General features: G+C 45.4%; 2 protein-coding genes across 5 annotated transcripts in view; both read left to right on the top strand.

The window, feature by feature from the left end:
• CASS4 (Cas scaffold protein family member 4) overlaps positions 1 to 4473 on the top strand; it is a 38381-nt gene extending 33908 nt beyond the window's left edge. Inside the window, exons 6-7 of the mRNA XM_043553629.1 lie at positions 908 to 985; positions 3245 to 4473. Of these exons, the coding sequence (XP_043409564.1) occupies positions 908 to 985; positions 3245 to 3655 (489 nt within the window). The 3' untranslated portion in view covers positions 3656 to 4473. The remainder of the gene's footprint in view (positions 1 to 907; positions 986 to 3244) is intronic.
• Positions 4474 to 11168: 6695 nt separating this feature from the next.
• The window catches only part of RTF2 (replication termination factor 2), a 42225-nt gene continuing 32301 nt past the window's right edge, over positions 11169 to 21092 (top strand). For 2 of the 4 annotated variants that reach the window (XM_043553623.1, XM_043553626.1), the window contains exons 1-4: positions 11173 to 11317; positions 15132 to 15226; positions 15908 to 16001; positions 17990 to 18129. In XM_043553623.1, the coding sequence (XP_043409558.1) occupies positions 11249 to 11317; positions 15132 to 15226; positions 15908 to 16001; positions 17990 to 18129 (398 nt within the window). In that variant the 5' untranslated portion in view covers positions 11173 to 11248. Of the gene's footprint in view, positions 11318 to 15131; positions 15227 to 15907; positions 16002 to 17989; positions 18130 to 21092 lie in introns of all 4 variants that reach the window. The other 2 variants (XM_043553624.1, XM_043553625.1) reach the window with 2 other exon arrangements.

Raw genomic sequence — 21092 nt, 5'->3', positions numbered from 1 at the left:
CCCTTTTGAAATCTGTTCTTTGAGCACATTTTTCAATCTCACCACCGAGTTGCCTTGCATGTTTGAAAGTTGTAGATTTAGTCATTGTCTCTGTGTTTCTTAGAAACAGAACAGGAAGTGTAAACACTCTCCCAAATCGTGTGTGTTCTTAGCAGCCTCCAGCCTTCATTTACTGTTAGCAATACGTGGCTGCGTGAATTCAGACACGATAGGAAAAGAGCCTTTGGTTCAAGGATTGCGAGTGTCAAGGGGTACAGCAGGTAGCCTGGGGGCTGTGTCAACACGACTTGATCCCTTTTAGCCCCAATCTTGTGTGGTATTCTGTCAAAATGCCTGGTGGTTGGTGTAACAGCTTTGACACATTCTAGAGAAGGCAGAAACCTGGGTGTTTTTCAGTCCCTATTTTAAAAATATAGATATAGACATAAAGAGGTATAAAATACATAAATATAAACATATATAATTTTTAAACTATGTGTCCTTATATCAGGCCATGTGGGTAGGCAGAATTTAGCCCTGGGTCTGGCAAAGTTTCCTTTGTTGAAAAAAAAAGGCACCAGGGGGCAAAACTATTCACAAAAATAAAAACATAAATGCTCAAGTTTTCTTTTTTTAATATTTATTTCTTTTTGAGAGAGAGAGCGAGCACAAGAGGAGATGGGAGGAGATAGCAGAGAGAGAGGGAGACAGAATCCGAAGCAGGCTCCTGGCTCGGAGCTGTCAGCACAGAGCCCGACGCGGGGCTCGAGCCCACAAAGGGAGATCACGACCCGAGCTGAAGTCGGACGCTCTACCGACTGAGCCACCCAGGCCCCCCAAAATGCTCACCTTTTAAAGTAGACTTAAACACCCCTGAACCGTGTCGAAACCACTCGAGTTGGTAATCGGAAGGGATTTTATTTTTCAGAAGTTGCCTAATCTAGAAGAGACAGGAAAACCCATCTTGGAACAAAGGTTGGATGAAAACAAAAACCTCGCAGCACAGGTAAGTGACAGGGCCGGCTCGCCTGTATTTCTGACTCGCGTGCTTTATCCCTAGAGATGCCTCCTGCTATGAACGAGTCAGCATGATAGCTGTGATCCACGACGCCTTGGGAATAGATGTGGTGTTTGTGATGGTTCTTCCCATTTGCAGTAGAAAGAGCCCCGGAGATGAACAGGTCCAACGAGCCCCAGAATGTGGAGCATGATCCTTGAACCATGAGTGACAGTTCTGGGCGTCGCAGGTTTAGCGTGGGTGGGACTGACATGGTGTTCGATACCAGGGATGCACATTCCCTTTGACATTCTCTTTTGAATGCTTCTGGTTACAACAGGAAAACCATTTTGGTTTGGGGCTTATGTGTCACCAACGCCTCTGTGACACTTGATGTTCTTTTTCAAAAACATTCAAAGATGTTATCATGGTGCTTAGTTTTGTTGGTTCCTTCTTACCGGTGACAAATGACAGTGGTTTTCCAGTCACCAATTTGAAAAGTTTCCTTTAAGGTAATAGAAGTAAACCCAGTGGGTTCCTTTAAAGACAAAGATGAAACAAGTCAAGGTGAAGAAGGAAGCAGACAGGGCATCCCTGGTGAAGGTTGTCTGAGTACCTAGAGCCTGGAGAACAGGGAACCAGATCAGCTCCCTGGCTGGGGGGTGGGTGTGAGTGGAAGAGAGAAGGACAGAGATGTCTGATCACGTGGACATCTCGGGGGCAAATTGGGACGAGAACCCTCGTCTGAAAGTCTGAGATCAGGGTGCCAGCTTGGGCAGATCCTGGTGAGGGCTCTCCTCTGTCTTCTCATTGTGTCCTCAGGTGGCAGAGAGCAGAGACAAGGGCTCCAACAAGGGCGCTAATCCCATCACAGGGCCCCACCCAAATGACCTCATCTAATCCTGGTTACCTCCCAAAGGCCCATCTCCTACCACCTTCACCTTAGCGGGTGGAGTTTCAACATATGAAGTCAGACCCTAACACTGAGTTCTTCTAGGGTGTGAGCTTTGAGATCACAGGTGGATGAGAGAACATGCAGTTTCATGAATAAGACATTGAGACTTAGCTGACTTCTTCTAGAACTCCAGATCTTTATTTTACAAAATGAATGACCATAGGCAGCCCTTTGCTTCAGGGAGCATCAATCTCCCCACCTGTAACCTAACAAAGAGGCTTTTGATTATCCCCTGGAGTGGTTGCCACTAAAATTTTTTTTTAATGTTTATTTATTCTTGAGAGAGAGACACAGAGAGAGAGAGCAGGGGAGGGACAGAGAGAGCGAGACACAGAATCCGAAGCAGCTCCGGGCTCCGAGCTGTCAGCACAGAGCCTGATGCAGGACTTGAACGCACAAACCGTGAGATCATGACCCGAGCTGAAGTCAGACTCTTAACCAACTGAGCCACCCAGGCGCCCTTTGCTGAGCATCTTTCGATAGTGCCTAGGCTTTGGGAAGACATCGGTTCCATATTTCAGAAACTAAAACTCATGAAAGGAAAACTCTAAATGAAACTTTATTAGCAAGTTAGAGAAATATTGTCATATTAGGACAGATAGGTCAGCGTATTTGGATTTCTTCCGGAAATTTGGGGGGATCGGGTTTATTGGCGATGCTGAAATTAGAAAGGATTTTTTGAAAATTCCGTTCTTTGAGTAAATTTTTAAATCTCATCGAGTTTTCTTGCGTTCTTTAAGGTTATAGATTTGTTCATTGTCAATGTGTTTCTCTCTTTTTTTAAGTAAGTTTCTTTATTTCTCTTGAGAGAGACAGAGACGGTGCCAGCAGGGGGAGGGGCAGAGAGAGAGGGAGAATCCCAAGCAGGCTCCACACTGTCAGCACAGAGCCCGATGCGGGGCTCAGACCCACGAACCGTGGGATCAAGGCCTGAGTGAGATCGTGACCTGAGCTGAAGTCGGACACTTAACCAACGGAGCCACCCAGGCACCCCTGTCCATTTGCTTCTTAGAACGGGCTTCTAATGGCTTGTTGAGAATACTGAATGAGATTTTATGTATTTAACACGTAAGATGATACATACAATGCAATATATAATATTGTATATGTAAATACCATACTTTATATGTAACCGTGCTTTGAAAACATTAACATTAATTTGTTAGGCAAATGGTGCACGGTGGGGCTCCCCACACAAAACCGTACTTTTTCTGATATAAAGCCTAGAACGTTGAGCCAAACAGGAAAAGGGAGACACCCACAGCCTGGCGATCAAATCTGCCTCTGATCGATTACTTTCCTCCCTCTTCCAGCATCCTCGTTCCCCCGCCCCCCGGCCTCTGAGTCAGCAGAACCCTGAGAAGAGATTCCACCTTTCTCAACACTGCCGGCTCTATTTCGGGGCACTGTTCAAAGCCATCGGCGTATTCAACAGCAGCCTGAGCAACAGCCAGCCCCCCGAGATCTTCATCGCGCAGAGCAAGCTGGTCATCATGGTGGGACAGAAGCTGGTGGACACGCTGTGCCAGGAGACCCAGGAGAGGGACATGCGCAATGAGATTCTCTGTGGCAGCAGCCACCTTTGCAGCCTGCTCAAGAACCTCGCGCTGGCCACCAAGCACGCCGTGCTCAAGTACCCCAGCCCGGCAGCCCTGGGGCACCTCCAGGCCGAGGCCCAGAAGCTGGAACAACACACTCGGCAATTCCGGGGGGCGCTGGAATGAGCCTCCTTCCCCCGCCTTCTCCCTGTTCACCTCTTAGCTTCAACTTGCCAGTCCCCAGCCGTGCAACTGTGTCCTATGCGAAAAGCCAGCCCGGGGCCACAGCCACGGGCAGAAACAGCCACGGTGGCCAAAGCCGGTATTGCCAAGGGGCCAAGCTACCCCAGGACATTGAGTTATCCCATAGAGAGCCAGGTATTAAGTAAGGACCTCGCTAAGGTTTTAGCACAGCATGTGGGGTCGGCGTACCAAGTGATGTGGTAGAAACCAATTTTATGTTGGTTGAATGCACGCCTGTCTTAAATTCACTCATTCAACACTTATTTATTGGGCATGTACTATATGTCAGATTCTAGGTGCTGGGCGTATAGCAGTGAACCAGAGCCCTTGACCTCAGGGAGTTTACAATCCAGTGGGGAGAGGGACAAATGATGGAGAGATACATATACAGCGTATCAGGTGCTGGGGTGAAAGTCAAGGAGGAGAGACTTATTTTCAGATGATCAATCCCTATTGCGACCGTCAGCAAATGTTCTGTTTTTCATTTTGGACTGACTTAATTCTGTGAGATTTGGTACAAATTATGTATCTGCCTCTTACACTCTGTACATATTTGCTATTTCATCTTAACCAAGTTAAAGACGCATGTTCTATTTCCAACATAACACGTTCTGTTGGGTTCCTTGTTAATTTATTTTGTGTATCACAGATTCTGTGTCGGTAAATTCAGCATGCCCAGTCAGAAAAGGCTGATGCTTCAACAGTCTCAAATCTGTTACCGTTTATAACGTTACGTAAATATAATCGTGACTCAAAACATCCTTCGTAGCAATCCTTTCCTTGGAAGAGTCGTTGATCCGTATCACCCGGGTTCTGGGGCCGAAGCAAAGCCTCCAATATTGACTCGTCTTATTCAAATGCTTCTCCCGGACGTGTGCAAGGAGACGCAGTAGAGGCCAAGTGCTCATGCGCAAGGCTAGCACGGAAAAGGCAAAGCCGTCCCTCGTGGTGGTGCAGGCAGGAGGTATGGTGTGGACAGGACACCGACTGCCGGGCACGGGTCTGAGGGTGGTGCAGGAAGCGCCTCTCGAATCAAACCACCTCCTTTTCCGCTCCTTGCAGCTGGGACTTCAGCTCATGTTGCTATGGTTACAGCATCCCCTCCACACACCTCAGCCACTAAACGCCTTCTGCATTTCGGGCTGGAAGTGACCCGAAATGTCACCAGATCCAGGCTCTTCGCCCGGTCGGCACTTCTAGACTGTTGACTGCCAGAAGGCTGGTTATTTTCACCGAGTTACTCTTAGGGTCCCTAAAGGAGGACCGCGTCTTTTGTGGGGCTGGCTTGGTTCTCTCCGCCAGAACAGGGAGGCCCCGTTCTTTGAACAGCCGTGATCAGTATCAGTTGGAACTCCTTCTGTTGGAAGCGATCAAAAACCATATCCAATCTTTCTTAAGCAATAGAGGAAATTCATTGACTCAAGTATCTTAAAATAGCCCAGGGGCAGCCTGGCGTTAAGGCCGGCTGGTGTGGGTGCCCAGTTTCTCAGTCCCACTTGCTCTGTGTTAACACTAGTGATTGCAAGGCGGCTGCCCCAGGTTATATCCTTGGTTTGTAGCCAAAGGAGAAGAAAATGGTTTGATTCTGCTTGGGCTGGCTTAGAGCAAGTGCCTGCCCCTGAAAGCCCACGACAAGCAGGGCGTGTAATACCCAGGTTGACCTAGACGGGATTCACCCACATGCACACACACACACACACACACACACAGTCCCATGTGTCTGGAGAGAGGGAGAAGAATGGCCCTCCCAACAACTATCACGTGTCTGAGATCCCCCTGCTTTAAATCAACAAGTGAGCCTGCCAGTTTCATGGATGCTGAGAGAAGACACAGATGCTGGCATCAGAGGGTATGTCTGGGGTCCCCAAGATCACCCCTAGGTCCAATGATTTGCTAGGAGGAATCCCAAGACAGCATTATGTTTGCGGTCGTGGCTATGATTCATTGCAGTGAAAGGGGCCAGCAGAGGGAAAGACTCAGAGAGTGAGGTACAAAGGACACCAGGCTCAAGTGGCCAACAGTCCTGTCCCCGTGGTCACACGGGACACTTCTAACTCCCCCAGCAACAAGTTGTGACAGCACACGTGCGATGTTCCCAGCCAGGGAAGCTCGCGAGGGCCTCACGCCCGGGGTTCCTGTGGTCGGCAGCCTTTTCCCGAACTCCAGGCTCCCAGAAGGAGAGCACGTAGCCAGCACGAGTGACACTCGTTGTATGAACAGTTTAGGCAGACTGACCCGTTCTTACCAACCCTGGGGATGCTGGGAACCCTCCCCAAATGCCAGCTTTTATAAGCAACCAAAGGCCAACCTCATGAGCCAGCCTTCTAAGGACACTATTCAGGCGGGCTATGTCACAGAGACGAAGGAGTTTCCTCACAGCATCGCAAGCAGCTTGTGCTTCACCTTTCCTTCTTTCCACCTGACCCCAAGTCCCAGGGCAAAGCAAAGGAGGGCACAGGTGATGCTGTGCGCACTGGGGGCTTGTGTCAAAGCCAAAGAACCCTGAGCGTAGGCGACCCCGGTCTTTTACAATGGCCTCTGTGCAGACCTGACCAAGTTTGGCCTCAGAGGGAAACATGACCTTTACTGGGCAGCAAACAGAGCTCTCTTTCTGCTCCGGAGGGAGACATCGCCTCTCTCTTCCAAGGGTGTTTGCTGAAAACAACCTAGAAGAGGTAATCCAGAACAAAATGCCGTCAGCGCCTCTGCCCAGAGGACATAGAGAAATGCGAGAGACCCTGGAGAGCTGGGTCCCAACGGGGGCCCTGACCCAAGTCAGGAATGTTGTCGCAAGAAGGAGGGGTGGTGGCGGGGAGGCGCCCGTGGGTGTTCACGCCAGCGGGCAAGATTATTTTCGCACAATAGTAATGACAGCAGTACATATTGAATAAGTGATTGCTACCTTCCAGACCCTGTTCTAATGCTTTAGACGTTTTAACTCATTCGGTCCTTCCTAAGTGAGAGACTCTAACAGGTAGTCAACAGACCTCCATTGCTTTCGGAACACTACAGACGTAGGTAGCCAGACAGGTAGAGAAACATATGTGGTTGGGGCGCCCGGGGGGCTCAGTCGGTTGAGCATCTGACTCTTGATTTCAGCTCAGGTCATGATCCCAGGGTCATGGGATCGAGCCCCACGTTGGGCTCAGGGCTGAGCATGGAGTCTGCTTGGGATTCACTCTCTCTCTGTGTCTCTCTCTCAAATAATAAATAAATAAATAAATATTTAAATATTTAAATATTTAAATTTAAATATATCTGGAGACATATTTGTCTTTCTCTCTATTTTTGTACATATTTATGTGTGTATATATGTATATTTGAGATGAGTTCAAACCAAGTTTAACTTTGTTGACAAAGTACAAAACCATTGGCTTTAAAACAATTGAAAACTGCTGCTGTTAGCTAAATGTGTTTCCTTCCTTTTTTTTTTTTTTTTGAAAGAGAGCAGTTATGGGATGAGTTTCCACTAATTCAATAGGACAATTACTTCTGAAAAACATTTAAAAGTAGAATAGTATCAGTTGTTGTTGTTTTGTGTGTGTGTGTGTGTGTGTTTTTTTTTACCTTCAGCAACGTTTTGCTAAGTAGTTTTCTTTAATGCCCAGAACTCTGTACTGCTTCCTTTCAAGGTAGGAAGAGGAAATAGTGGCTGGTGTGGTGGTGCCCGTGGTGATAGCAACTTGACCTCAATTAAGTTAAATTTCATCAGGAGGATGGAAGTGACGAGGAACCCAGTTAAGAGATCTGCCAGTGTGACAAGCGCTGGGGAGCTGTGTTTCTGGTTTGGGGGCAACTATCTTTTTTATATATACACACAAAACAGCTTTTAAAAATTTTATATTCTCCCCCAATATGCATCCAGCTCTCCCAAAGCTTCCCCTGTGCAAAAGTCTCCCGTTTAGGGTAGGCTGATTTGCCAATGCCTTTTTCCTTTCATTCATTCGTGGGACAAATATTTACGGAGTATCTCCCCTTTATCAGGCCTCTGCTGAGCACCAGAGGTGCTGCAGGGGACAAAACAAAGGTTCTGCATCGTGCAGCCTTCCTTCCAGCTGAAAGTGGGGGGCGGCAGGAAACCAGGGCGAGAAGAGGTGAGGTGAGTGAGGCATTCTCCTTGAACGCAAAATGTAAAGGGGCACCCGAAAACCTAGCAACCAAGATACATTTTATTTTGATGCAATATTTAAACAATCATAACCAATGCAAAAAAAATCCACGGCGCACAAGATGTCAAAATTTAAATTTATAATATGATGCCAGGGATGGTAGGTGCCATGATGAAATTAAATCAAGGTGGGGGTAGTGGTCAGGGGAGAAGCTCGGAGGAGGACATTGAGTCACACAAGGGAGCCAGCCTGGCACACAGGGGAAAAGAGTGTTCCTGGAGAGGGGACAGCAAGGCAGGTGCCCAGAGGTAGAAACATACCTGGAGCCCTCAGAGGAGAGAAGGGGCCAGTGTGACTGGGGCCAAGAGAGGTGGGGGTGCTGGGGGGAAGGGGGAGACATGAGCTGGGATGGGTAGACATAAGGCCTGTATATTCCTGGAATATGTTTAGTATTTCCCTAAGACTGCAAACTAAGAGTAATTTTTTTGTCCTGAATTATCTCAGTAATTACTTCCATTTCCCACTTTATTTTACTTTAACCCTCCTTCGGACATCCTCTTAAGTGTCACCTTGAATGATGTGGCTGTAAAAGTCTTAAAGAACCGTAACACATATTTGTTGGTTTTTCATGCCAACTCTCAAAATGAGTCACTTTGCCTGTCAGCCTTGTCCAGACAGAATTTTATTTATTTGTATTTGTATTTTTTTTTATTGAGAGAGAGAGAGAGAGAGAGAGGGAGGGAGAGGGAGAGAGAGGGAGAGAATCTTAAGCAGGTTCTATGCTCAGCACAAAACCCGACGTGGGGCTCGCTGCCACAACCCTGGGATCATGACCTGAGCCGAAATCGAGAGTCAGACATTCAGACTAAGCCACCCAGGTGCCCCCAGACAGAATTTCAAACTACAGCGCAGGGGGAGAGCTCACAGGAAATCAAACCCTCAACAGTTCAGAAGACTAAAACATTTGGAAACAATTGCAACAGGCAGTAGGAACATTTAAACTACTTGATCTTGGCCGAGGCCTCGGGAGCTGGTGAATGGGATACATATTCGTATTAACTGCAGCAATATTTTCTATGTACGACCGGATATTTTTCCACGGGGAGTGAGTCCAAACTTTTTCTCAAATTCTCCAGTGGGTCCCAACACCCTTTTGGGATTAAGAAATACTGATTTTGCTAGGGGCTCATGGGTTTCTTTCTGTTGGTTTCATTCATCTCCCGCCCTTCACATCCACAGCCTGGCTGGGGCAAAGCTGTCGTCAAAGATCCTCACAAGGGAGTATCCTGTATCAGTTCGTTCAGCAAAGGCAGTGGAAGGTAACAGCAGCTGATGACTCCAGCGTGTCTAATGTGGCTCAAGCAAAATGGCACAAAGCACGTGAAACACCGAGTGAGGTACCTGATACTTAGCCAGCTCTCAACACAAATGAGTTGCTACCGCTGATATTAACTATATAAAAGCTTAAGCTGTGTATTTTCGGTAGCACAGCGTAGCCTAATAGCCAGTACTCTAAATGAGGAAACCAAGGAGGAAGAGAAAAAAGAATCCAGCTGCCTGAGTTTCAACAGCCCACCCAGTGGTCACTGCTTTGCTGGCTGTCACGGTAGCTTTGGGGGAGAGGTTAAGGAACATGGCATTTGTAGCTCCATGGGCCTCACTTGAGAAGGCCTCTCATCTTGAACTCCTGTTACGCACCTGCCGTGTGCCCCTGAGCCAAGACACCTTGCACAGCTCAGTCTCAGGTTTGTCATTCGGAAAATGGAAGGCGTTGTACCCCCTGCCTCCTAAGTTGCAAAGACAGAGGAAACCGTGCCTCCCGATCTCCCGGTCCACCGCCATGGTTAAATGCAGAGCAGGTATTTCTATTTTCACTTCTCCAAATGAACTAGGGGAGGGGCAGACTCTGTTACCAGAAAAGAGCACTGGTTTGAGAGTCTGTCTAAAGATCTTTGGGTTTATGCTATTCCGTCCCTGATTTTCCGTCCTTTGGGGGAGAAAAGTAATGTTGGAACACAGTCCCAGCTCTCCCTCCTACCAGCTGTGGGACCTTGGGCGAGTCCTTTGATCTTTCCAGGCCTCTATTTCTGTACTTGTAAATGGATTCCCCTAGTACGTAGCAGTTTTAGGGCCTGCCCAAACTGGACTTATCACCCTCGCTGCACTTGTCTGTATTTCCTTTGGGCTTATTGTGGAAATACATACTGAGCGAGCCAAAGGTTCTTCCAGGCACCGAGGCTACGATGGGGACTAAAACAAAGTCCCCACGCTCACAGTTTACAATTCCTGTGATTGGCATAAAAATAAATCATAAGGCAATGAGAGACCAACGGATTAAAAGGTTTATTTTCTTTAAATTCCCATCAATTGCAGTCACAGAGAATCCAATGTTACAGTCCTTGAAGTTTTCATATCCACATGTTTTCTGTTCCCAGCTGGGGAATATTTTCAGGGTTGTTTGTTTGTTTGTTTATGTCTCACTGTGGTCAGCAAGGTAACATCCAATCGTATAGGTCCACCTTACTCTCTGTGGTGAGACTTTCCCCTAATATTTACCACAATTAAAGGAAAAACTAGAAAGAGAGTCAAGAGCCTGAAAGCAGACAGTCATGGATTTTAGCCGGGGTTTTGCAAGGGATTTGGCCTCTCATTATGGACCTAATACAACCTATCTCTTGGAAAAGGCAAGCAAACATCAGTGTAGCCTTGATAAAGCTGCCTCTGTTCACTACACCTGCTTTTTAAGAAATAAATAAAGGGGGCTGTGGATCAGATACATTCCTGGACCAACTCTGCAACATTTCATCTATAGACGGTCCACACGGCAGTATGAAAGTTGCAGGCCTAGAGAATCTTACTCCCCCAGAACCTACTAGAACACCACTTCACGGGATTTGTTGAGAGTGTTAAAGTCACGGTGGTGCTCAGTTACAAGTTCTCCCTTGCACACGTGATGGTTCTCTGACACAACAGATGTCATTCACATGCATCATTAATTGCATTAATAAAATGCACCCCTTTCCCTCCAGGCGCTCCCATTCCGGGGATGTGCCAGACCCACAGTCAGACGTGCTGGGGTGGGACGGGGCCCGAGAACCGGGGGTGCTCCTGAGTCACCCCCGCTCCCGAACCGCGGCGAGCGACCGCCACAGGGCGGCAGAAATCCAGCGCCCACCGGGAGGAGGGAGGGACGCCCCGCCAGCCCCTCGGCGCGCAAGGCTTCGCGCGCGCTCCGGCAGGCCCGGCCGCGGGGCCTCGCCCACCGCCTAGCGACGCTCTCCATGGCAACCGGGGCTTGGCAACGGGTCCGCCCCCACTGCGTCGCGTCGAGCGTAGTGCGTCATCCAGGCGCGCCGGAAGTGACTGCGGCGGTCGCCGGGAACTCCCGGAAGTGGTCGCTGCTGGGGATTCCGACTCCCGGTTTGCGATGGGTTGCGACGGAGGAACCATCCCCAAGAGACACGAACTGGTGAAGGGGCCGAAGAAGGTTGAGAAGGTCAGCGACGTGGGCCCGGTGGGGGCCGGGGGTGTGGGGTCCCCAGGGAGCGAGGGAGAGGTGGGGGTGGTGTGAACCAGCGGGGCTCCTGACGCTGCCGTGCTCATTTGGAGAACTCAGAATTACCGACAGTATTAATATCAGACCTTTATTGAGTGCTTGCTTTTGCCGTCCACCTGGGGGTACGCTTTATATGGGGTAGCTCGTGCAGTTCTTACTGTCATTATCCTCGCTCTTCGGACCTAGAAATTGAGGGCCGAGAGGACAAAGTTACCCCGCTAGTTAAGTGCCAGGGCCAGGATTTAAAGCCCGTCTGCCGTTAGTTAGTAACAAGGATACGGGTGGCTGCTGTTGATTGAGTTTTGTACACACCAACTTCCTTTTCCCCGGGAATTCTTCCCAAAGGTTCCCTTATCCACACGAGAGCAGGCCCTGCTCCTAAAAAACTATCTTACCACTCTGTGCACTGCCTTCGTGGTTGATTAAGGTCCGTCACAGAGAAAGGTAAGCTCCCTGTGGCAGAGGCTGTGCCTTTTCCCCCTCTACAACTAGCACAGTTCCTGGCACAGTAAATATGGTGAGTACCCAATGAATGAGCGGGTAGTTGTTAATTCCCATAGGTAACCGAGAACATTGTATATAATTTCCATGCTACTAACAGGAAAATTGAGTCCGTAACATGACCAAGATCACACAACTGATAGCTAATGAAGCCGGGATTTCCAACCATTTATGCAGGAATTCAAAGGTAGCATTAGTAATTACTTTTTTTTTAATGCTTTATTTATTTATTTTTTAATAATTTACGCCCGTCATGGGGCACCAACCCATGACATCAAGATCGAGAGTCACATGCTCTACCGACTAAGCCAGGCGCCCCGAAGCATTAGTAATTGCTTTTTAATAACAGAAGGCGCCCCGAAGTGTTAGTAATTACTTTTTAATAACAGAAGGCACGTAAAGCACCCAGTTTAGCGCCCGGCACACGTGGGTGCTCCATGTATTCTCCATTCGGCAGCTGGAGAAAGCTTTTGGAAAGGTAAATCTCATATATCACCACTGTATTTAAAACCGCCCGGCAGCTTTTTGTCATATTCAGAAGAAAATCCCACCGGGTCTTGTGTGATCAGATGCCTTGTCTCTCTCACCCCTCATCTTCTGCCCCCCTCCAGGTCTTTGGTTCTGTTTCAGCGACACAGGCCTTTGTTCTTCAGCCTGGAGTAGAATGTCCACAACCTGATACATCGTTCGTTCGCTGAGATACCATTCATCTCTGTTACTTTGTTCAGTTCTTTCCTCAAATGTCATTTCAGTCCACTGTTGCAAAATACATTCCCTCTCTATTCTCTCCTGCTGCTTTGTTTTTCTCTATGGTGTTTAATCACAGTTTTTATTTGTTTATTGTCTGTCCTTCTCTTGCCTGAACAGAGACCTTGTGTGTCTTACCTCTGCCACACCGTCAGCACCTGGTAAATAAGTGTTGGATGCAAGAATGAATGAGCACTCAAGAGATTGGAGGCGCCCTCTGATCACACCTACGTGTGCATAGGCTCATGCTGGATAGTCACCACTCATAAGAGCTTTGCCAGAAAAGCATGCAGCCGGTTTTGTTAACTCATGGCCAGGGCTGAAGAGGAGCACCTTAATGAAAAGCTCGGCAGGGTGTCAGAAGGGGATAGAAAAGAAGAAAGGGTGATCGGAGACAGCCGGAGCGCTCAGGCAGGATAGATTTGTGTTATTCTTATTTGTTCAATAAATACTTTATTAAATGCTTGCCATGGGCACCATTCTAGGCCCTGGGGACACAGCAGGGAACAGAGTCCAGCCTTTGCATTGCTTACATTTCGGATAGATATATAGTAATTAAAAAAAAAATTTTTTTTAATGTTTATTTATTTTGGGGGGCGGGGAGGGCAGAGAGAGAGGGAGACACAGAATCCGAAGCAGGCTCCAGGCTCTGAGTGGTCAGCACAGAGCTCGATGTGGGGCCTGAACCTACGAACCAACCGAGCCACCCAGGTGCCCCAGATATATAGTAATTTAATATTTTTGATTACTCATATGGTGTGTTTGGTCTGGAATTTAAGACCTTGCCCTGAAAAGAAGACAGACCTTGGAAAAAAATGTTTTCAGAAGTTTTGGGGGGTTACCAATTTTTAGATTCCTGGGTAAAGATTAGTTTATGGCTTTTCTCCCTGCCCCCACCTCTCCCGATATTTTTTGAATCAGCTGAGGACTATGGGTAAAGAAGGTAAGGGATCCAGAAAGTAGATCCTGGACTTGAATGGCTTTTTTGCATCTGCAGACAATGTAGTAAATTGACCTCACTGGTGGCAGGTTTTCTCAGGGCTCAGCTACAGTGTGAATTTTGATAAAAGCTGTTTAAGCTGTCAAGGTGTGGCTCTTGGACCTGGGGTATAGATAGAATAACAGTTGCCATAATGCGGGTTTTGTTTTTATTTTGTTCTGTTTGAAATACTAGGCAATAGAAAGTAGCGATTAGAAGCATGGTCTCTGGAGCCGGCCTGCTTGGGTTCTTAGCTCCTTCATCTGCTTGTTGAGTGACCTTGGACATGTAACCTAACCTCTTGGTACTCCCAATTCCTCAATAACAAAGTAAAAAAGTACTAAGCTACAGGGTTTTTATGAGGGCTAAAAGATTAAGTCACAGAAACTGCTTAACATAGCGCTTGGCACACAGTAAACACGTAAGCAGTTGTTACTGTAGAAATTAAATTGAAGGGAATTTTTCCTCATTTTTGTCTTTTCCTATTTTGTCCCACTTATGCCATCCTATCATATTATTCAGGTTTGGCATTTTAGGAGGGGAAAATAGTGGGACATGGAATATTATGTAGGTGAAATAGCATTTGAGGGCAATGGAAGGTCTTATGTTTGGGTTTTCATAATGTGGGTAAGGATTTGATATGCTCCCTAATGAACAGTGTTGAATTGGTGATTTTTATTAAGAATTCTGTAGCCTTTGGGCACCTGGGTGGCTCAGTTGGTTAAGTGTCCAACTTCACCTCAGGTCATGATCTCGCAGTCTATGAGTTCGAGCCCCGCATCGGGCTCTGTGCTGACAGCTCAGGGCCTGGGGCCTGCTTCGGATTCTGTCTCTCCCTCTCTCTCTACCCCTACCCCTCTCTCGCTTTCTCTCTCTCTCTCTCTCTCTCTCTCTCTCTCTCTCTCAAAAGTAAACATTAAAAAAAAATTTTTTTTAACTACATTAAAAGAATTCTGTAGTCTTTGTGCTGAACTTTAAAAAACAACAAACCCGTTTTCTGAGTCCTGAGTCCTTATATTCTGCTAAAGCTTTGGAGCCTTTCCCACTGATAGAAATTAAGCAGTACTGCTTATTGTTTTCTGTATGGCTTCTCTAACTTACTGTTAAGATACAAATTAGTATTTGGGCTAATACTAGCCAGGGCTGCCTGGCTGGCTCAGTTGAAAGAGTGTGTGACTCTTGATCTTGGGGTTGTGAGTTCGAGCCCCACATGGAGTGTAGAGATTACTACAAAAAATAAATAACTCAAAAAGATGCAAATGCTACTATTTGTATGCAGCTTGCATAGGCAATTTAATTATTTGATGTGAATGTTTTGTTTTAGGTATCACATTTAGAGGGAACTTATTTGACATGGTGTTGATTACTCTGACTTTTTAAGTCCCAGCTTCGTGTGTTGCTATCTTTGATTTCAAAGACAAAAATCATCACATGTGGTAAAACTGAATTAGCCTTTATATGTAGAACTGCGGACCATATGTCTTTCGGAGGTGAAAGTTAATTGAAAGGATTTTTTGTTTCCCTTAGGTTGACAAAGATGCTGAACTAGTGGCCCAGTGGAACTATTGTACTTTAAGTCAGGAAATACTAAGGCGACCCATAGTTGCCTGTGAACTTGGCAGGTATGGTTCCTTTACTTAATTGAGATGAGTTTTTATTCAGTAATTTTTAAAAGAATTTCAGTGTGTAAGTACAGTTCTTGATTCATGAAATGTGAATCATCTCAAACAAATGTGTGAAGCCTGGGTTATCATTCCTTGTCTCTGACCATGTTTCTGCATTTTCCTATTCAGTTTGATTTTATTTAATTCATGACCTGAAAATTCAGGGGCCAGGAGGAGCTCCGTTATAAACATAAACGCATGAAGGAGCCTTGTGGGGCTGTAGGGAATGGTGGGGACTGGAGAAAACTGGAGAGTCCGTGTCCTGTCTGAAAGGGCAGCTGCTACTCTTTTCCAGTCAGCTGTTGCTGTTCCAGAAAGTGGGCCCAGTCATTCCAGAACCTCTGATTTTTTTTTTTTCCCAGGGAAAGTTGAAAACGTGTACTTTTATATTAAATTTCCATACTGTTCAGATCCCAATCAGTCCTCAGGTTGCCAGGTTGCAACCCTTGGTTTAAACTACTTTCTTTCTTTGTATGCTGTGGAGATAGTTGAAACAGGATTTAATTTACTTTTTTAGCGATGCAAGCCATTTCTGTTATCCAGTGTAGATGACTTTGGATTGAGCTCAGTTTAGTTCTTCCTCCCTTGTGTGGCGGTTGATTGTTGCCACAGTGTTTGGACTGACTCTTATTGTTGCAGACTTTATAACAAAGATGCCGTCATTGAATTCCTTTTGGACAAATCTTCCGAAAAAGCTCTTGGAAAGGCAACATCTCACATTAAAAGCATCAAGGTAAGACAGGTGATTCTGAAGCGCTCCAAGGGTGTCAGTGGTTAAGATTTATTTTGTAGAATTCGTGCACATTATAGACTGAAGGCTGAGATTTGGAATTCCAGTCCCACCCAGCCATCTAATAAGAATGTGATTTGGGGTAGGTCACTTAAAGCTCAAGCCAGAAATTCCCACACCTGGCCTTCCTGCATTATAAATCTGTTATGATGTAATACGTGCAAAAGAACTTTGAAAATTGTTAATGTGATGAATAAATGTTTGGGGACATCATTTTTGTATTTAAAGCTTGGCTACTTGAATTTTTTATTCAATTCTATAATTCTTATAGAACTAGAGACTTCTAGGTAGATCACTATGAAATCAGTGTAGTATTTCTTGCTACTTAGACATTCTGATTGGCAGTTAAAGTTCTTTCATAAAAATGGGAAAACAAGGAGGTACCTGGGTGTCTCAGCCAGTTAAGCATCCGACTTCAGCTCAGGTCATGATCTCATGGTTCATGGGTTCGAGCCCCGCATCGGGCTCTGTGCTGACAGCTCAGGGCCTGGAGCCTATTTCAGATTATGTGTCTCCCTCTCTCTGTGCCCCTCCCCCACTCGCGCTCTGTCTCTCTCTGTCTCAAAAATAAACATTAAAAAAAGGTTTTTTTTAATGGAAAAGCAAGTTTTTTAGTAAAGGAAGTTGGTTGAGAGGACAAAATCTTTCAAATCTGGTCGATGGGAGAAAAATCAGAAAAGTGGCAGAGAACTTGGGGACCATCAAGCTTGTCAAACACTTCATCCCACAGGTGGGAATTCTCACTATCCATGACTTTTTGAGGCCACACAATGAATGACGCATTTAACCCAGAACCAGAATCCCTGACTCCCCATATAAGGCTTCAGGTTTTTCTTTTCTTTTTCTTTTAAAAATTTTTATTATGATATTAGGTTTTTTGTTTGAATTCTTGCAATGATTACAGGATACAAGAAAAGTTAATTTCAGGCAAATTAGTAATTCTGAGATGTAGCTAAAGTCATGCTTTAGAAATAACCATGTTGAGTTCTGTCACCTTTTATCTTGGGAAGAGAATTCATTCCTTAAAAGACCCATGGTAGCGTAGTGATCTTATTTGAATATGATGATCATTGAGATTAATTTATACAGTTCTATATTTAAAATAATATTCAAGGTACATGGTTGAACTTTTAATTTTAATGCAAAAAAGAAAAAAATTCCAAGAAATCAGAACTGTAAAAGCAGAAGGATCCAGATAAAATGATGCAAATATGCCAGATTATCATTACTGTCATATACTAGTCCACACATACCTAGAGAACTTGAGGAGACACATGGCCGCATCAACCAGGAAGCCCACCCAAGGCACAGTGGCTTTCCTTTCAAGGCTCTCGGCTGCTGTCCGGAGTGCTGAAATCAAAATGGTGGGTTAAATGTCAGATGCTCAAGTGGAGCCATTAGATCACTCCTTGTGAAGGTGAATTTTGAAAACCTGAATGGCCAGATCTTGGGATCTAATAGTATTCTCTGGCTAATATTCTGCTTTGGATATTAGACCGTGGTCTCATAGATTTTACTGTCTGTTCAGTTATTAAATAAACATGGGCGGCCAGTAATACGGAACACCTCAGTGAGGATTCATCTGCAGAGAAGGAAAATGTTCCTTTCTGGATGAAACTGATACAGAGCTTTCTCTTAGGGGTGTAGTTTTTCATGTCCAAAGTTACTTTCCCCTAAATGTCAAAATAATTGTAAAGTAGAAATTAACTAATTCACTTGCCAGTCAGCGAATTGGAAAACTCGTTTTCTATCACAATTTGTGGTTTCAGTTTTTCTTCATATTATAAGTGACGGCCAAAGGAAAGTAGGAAGAAGAGGTTTGGACGAGAAAGGACTGTAATAACAATTTCTCTGCTGACTTCGGCGGTCGTTGAGGCTAAGGAGGATCCACTTATCAGATGAATTCTTAAAATATTGATGTTTTTTCACAGAATGTGACAGAACTAAGGCTTTCTGATAATCCCGCCTGGGAAGGGGATAAAGGAAACACGAAGGGTGACAAACACGATGACCTCCAGCGGGCGCGTTTCATCTGCCCCGTTGTGGGCTTGGAGATGAATGGCCGGCACAGGTCAGTAATGGACGTGGGGCAGCTGATGGAGAGTCCGGTCAGACGGACGGGCACTGTTAGGGTTTGCGTGTAGCTTTATGATCGCACAGACTGCTTAAAGCGTCCTTTGGTTTGGGGGTGCCTCGGAGGCAACAGAGCTGGCACAAGGCCGTGTTAACTCCCTGGCGGCCGTTTGTGACGTGGCGTCCAAGTGCGCTCAGCTTCGGAGCCTGTGCCTTCTGTTCCTGAGGGGAGGAGAGCCGAAAGTAGGGAGGGATTTTTAAAATTCCTCATGCGACACGGGAGGTGCATTGTTTGGTCTTTTCCTCTGGGAGAGAAAGCAAAGGACAAATGTTGCCCACCAGACGACTTCCATTTCCTCATAACTGCCGAAAAACAGGCAACGGAAAATCGTTTTACCGAATGTGTGGTCAGTCAGTCAGCTGAAGACCCAGCTGGTGATGGTAACTTGCTTCAAATTTGGAGCGAACAAATCCTCTGACCAGAGCACCAGAAATCTTAAGGTTGACATTTGTGTAGTGAACGTAAGTGACCTGTGTACTTCTGCCTTAAAAAATATGAGTGTTGAATGGCTTAGTAGGTGCCTTTTTATAGGATGCCTCAGTGTGAGCCGAAGGTTTAACCTCTTTTCCCGCCATTTAGAAATATCTTTAAAAGCTGGTAGTCCCAGTTGTCATCTGGAATCTTCTGCCAAACACATTACATGTGGAAGGTAGTAATTTTTGACCATTTTCATTCAGGAAATGGGGTTAGGCTGGGGGCGGAGGGGAGACGTAGCTCACCTAAGTAAAAACTTCCGTTGGTCTGTAAACAACCACATTGAACCTGGAACATTCTGGCACCTTTATACACTTCTGCTTAACAGACGTGTGTGCGCCGTGCGGGGCAAACTGTGCCTGAGGGAGGAAGCACCGTGCTCCGAATTGGAATAACCTGTGGCTCTATGGATTTGGAGAGAAGTAAAATTTTCGGCCCAGGGAGTTTTTAAAGATGCTACTCTTCAGACAGTGTGAATTTAAATCCTTTAAGCCCCTCAGAGTTTACCATGTAGTGGTAACTGAGGTGGTGGGTGTGTTAATTGGCTTGATGGTGATCATTTCACAGTGTGTGTACGTATCAAATCATCAAGTTGTGCACCCTGAATGTATATAATTTGTGTTTGTCAGTTATACCTAAATAGAGCTGAAAGAAGAATTAATCAATTAGTTAAAAGCTAAAGTTCACTGTTAGGGTCAAGCAGGCAATATTCTGGGGAAGCCGACTCACCTGCCTAAGCTTGTCCTACTTTTGTGTGTGTTTCTGCACGTGGGTACATACACATTATCTCAAAGTGAAAGTCATAACATAAAGGTCAGCACCTCTGCCTAGTTCCTTTCTTGGTCTCCCTCACCCCCAAGGAAAACCCCCTGACCGTGGAGCAGTCCCTCCCATTCCCCAGCCCCTGGCCACCGCCAGTCTGCTGTCTGTCTGCATGGATTTGCCTCTTCTGGATACTGCCAATACATAGAATCATTCAGTGTTTGACCTTTTGTGTCTGGCTTCCCACTTTTTTTTGTTTAAAGAAAACCATGGTTCACCCCAAAAGAGGAACTTAGCAGAAACAGACTCAACTCTGGGGTCTTGAGCAGGGGTTACCTATAGCTTTTGCTTCAATTGTGGTTTCCCTAGTTTTTCCCTTTCATCCCTGGCTAATCTGTCTTTTCTCTTCCCAGTGAATTTGTGTGTTTGGCTTTGCCCTCTTGCTATTAATAAGGCCTCCACACTGGAAAATTGCTTTGGGGGTTACTTTGTACATTTATTGAATGTTACATAATAAAGATTCAAATATAGAGAAAAATAGAAATAAGTGACTGGTGTAATGAAAACATTGAGCCTTTGTTTAAAGAAAAATAAATTTAAATTACTAAATTACTAGTAGTTAGTAAGCATCCATAAAATAGAATTTTTTTTTTTTTTTTTGTCATAAACAACAGTAAGTGAATTTAGTATGGTTGTTGTTAATTGGGTTTTTGTTGAGGCAAGCTGCAGCCACTATAATCCCTAGGGAATTGGAGAGACCTTCTATTGTGGCATTTTTAGAGGAACAGTTAAGTAAAATGTACACCTGATGATTTTGCCCCTTTCCCCCAGTCCTCGCCTCCAGCGGCAGCATTCTTGGTTGTTTGGAGTTTAATGCCCCCTGCAGACCCGCCCAGCACCAATGCACATACACCACACTTCCCTACGCCTCTGCCAATAGAAATGTAAACGTGTTCAACACAGTATACATATCGTAATCTCTTTTTTGTCCTTCTTCTCTAATTTGAGTATGTTTTTATAGCCTTGCATATAGATTTACCTTACTCTTTTTATAGCTGTGTGAGTGTTCCAAACTTATGTACCCATTCCTCTGCTCACAAACATTTAGGTGCTTTCTTTTTCCTTGTTCCAAGCAGCGCTGTCCTACACAACTTCATAAATACATATTTACGCATCTGTACCTTCGTGGGCAGGTTTTATAGGAGACATTCCGAAAGGTGATTCTTGTGCGGGACTCTGCCAAATTGTCCTTCTAAGATGCACCATGCTGCACCACCCCCCGTCTCCCAACAGACATGCCTGTTTCCTCAGTTTCCTGCTGGACACCTTCAGTCTCTTTTGTCACTGTCGGATACGTAAAACACTATATGACGTTTTGCAGTGAATTTCTGTAACAGTTGAGGTTAAACATTTTTTATGTTTTGGCCAATTACAGTTCTTTTGTGAATCACATGTGAATGTCTTTTGCCTATTTTTCTAGCACACTGTTTATTTTTGCTTTTTAAGAGCATTTTGAATACTCATTTTCAATCTCATGTATATATAAAATATTCTCTCTTTGAGTTCCTATTCTGTCTTTTGACTTTTTATGTTTGTGGTTTTATTTTTAATGTATTTATCTTATTTGTAGGAGAGACTTGATTCTAAAGGATTTTTGCAAGGCA

This window comes from Prionailurus bengalensis, chromosome A3, assembly GCF_016509475.1.
Source record: "Prionailurus bengalensis isolate Pbe53 chromosome A3, Fcat_Pben_1.1_paternal_pri, whole genome shotgun sequence".
Taxonomy (NCBI): domain Eukaryota; kingdom Metazoa; phylum Chordata; class Mammalia; order Carnivora; family Felidae; genus Prionailurus; species Prionailurus bengalensis.
Note: the sequence above shows the minus strand (reverse complement) of the source record. Positions and strands in the feature narration are given on the sequence as shown.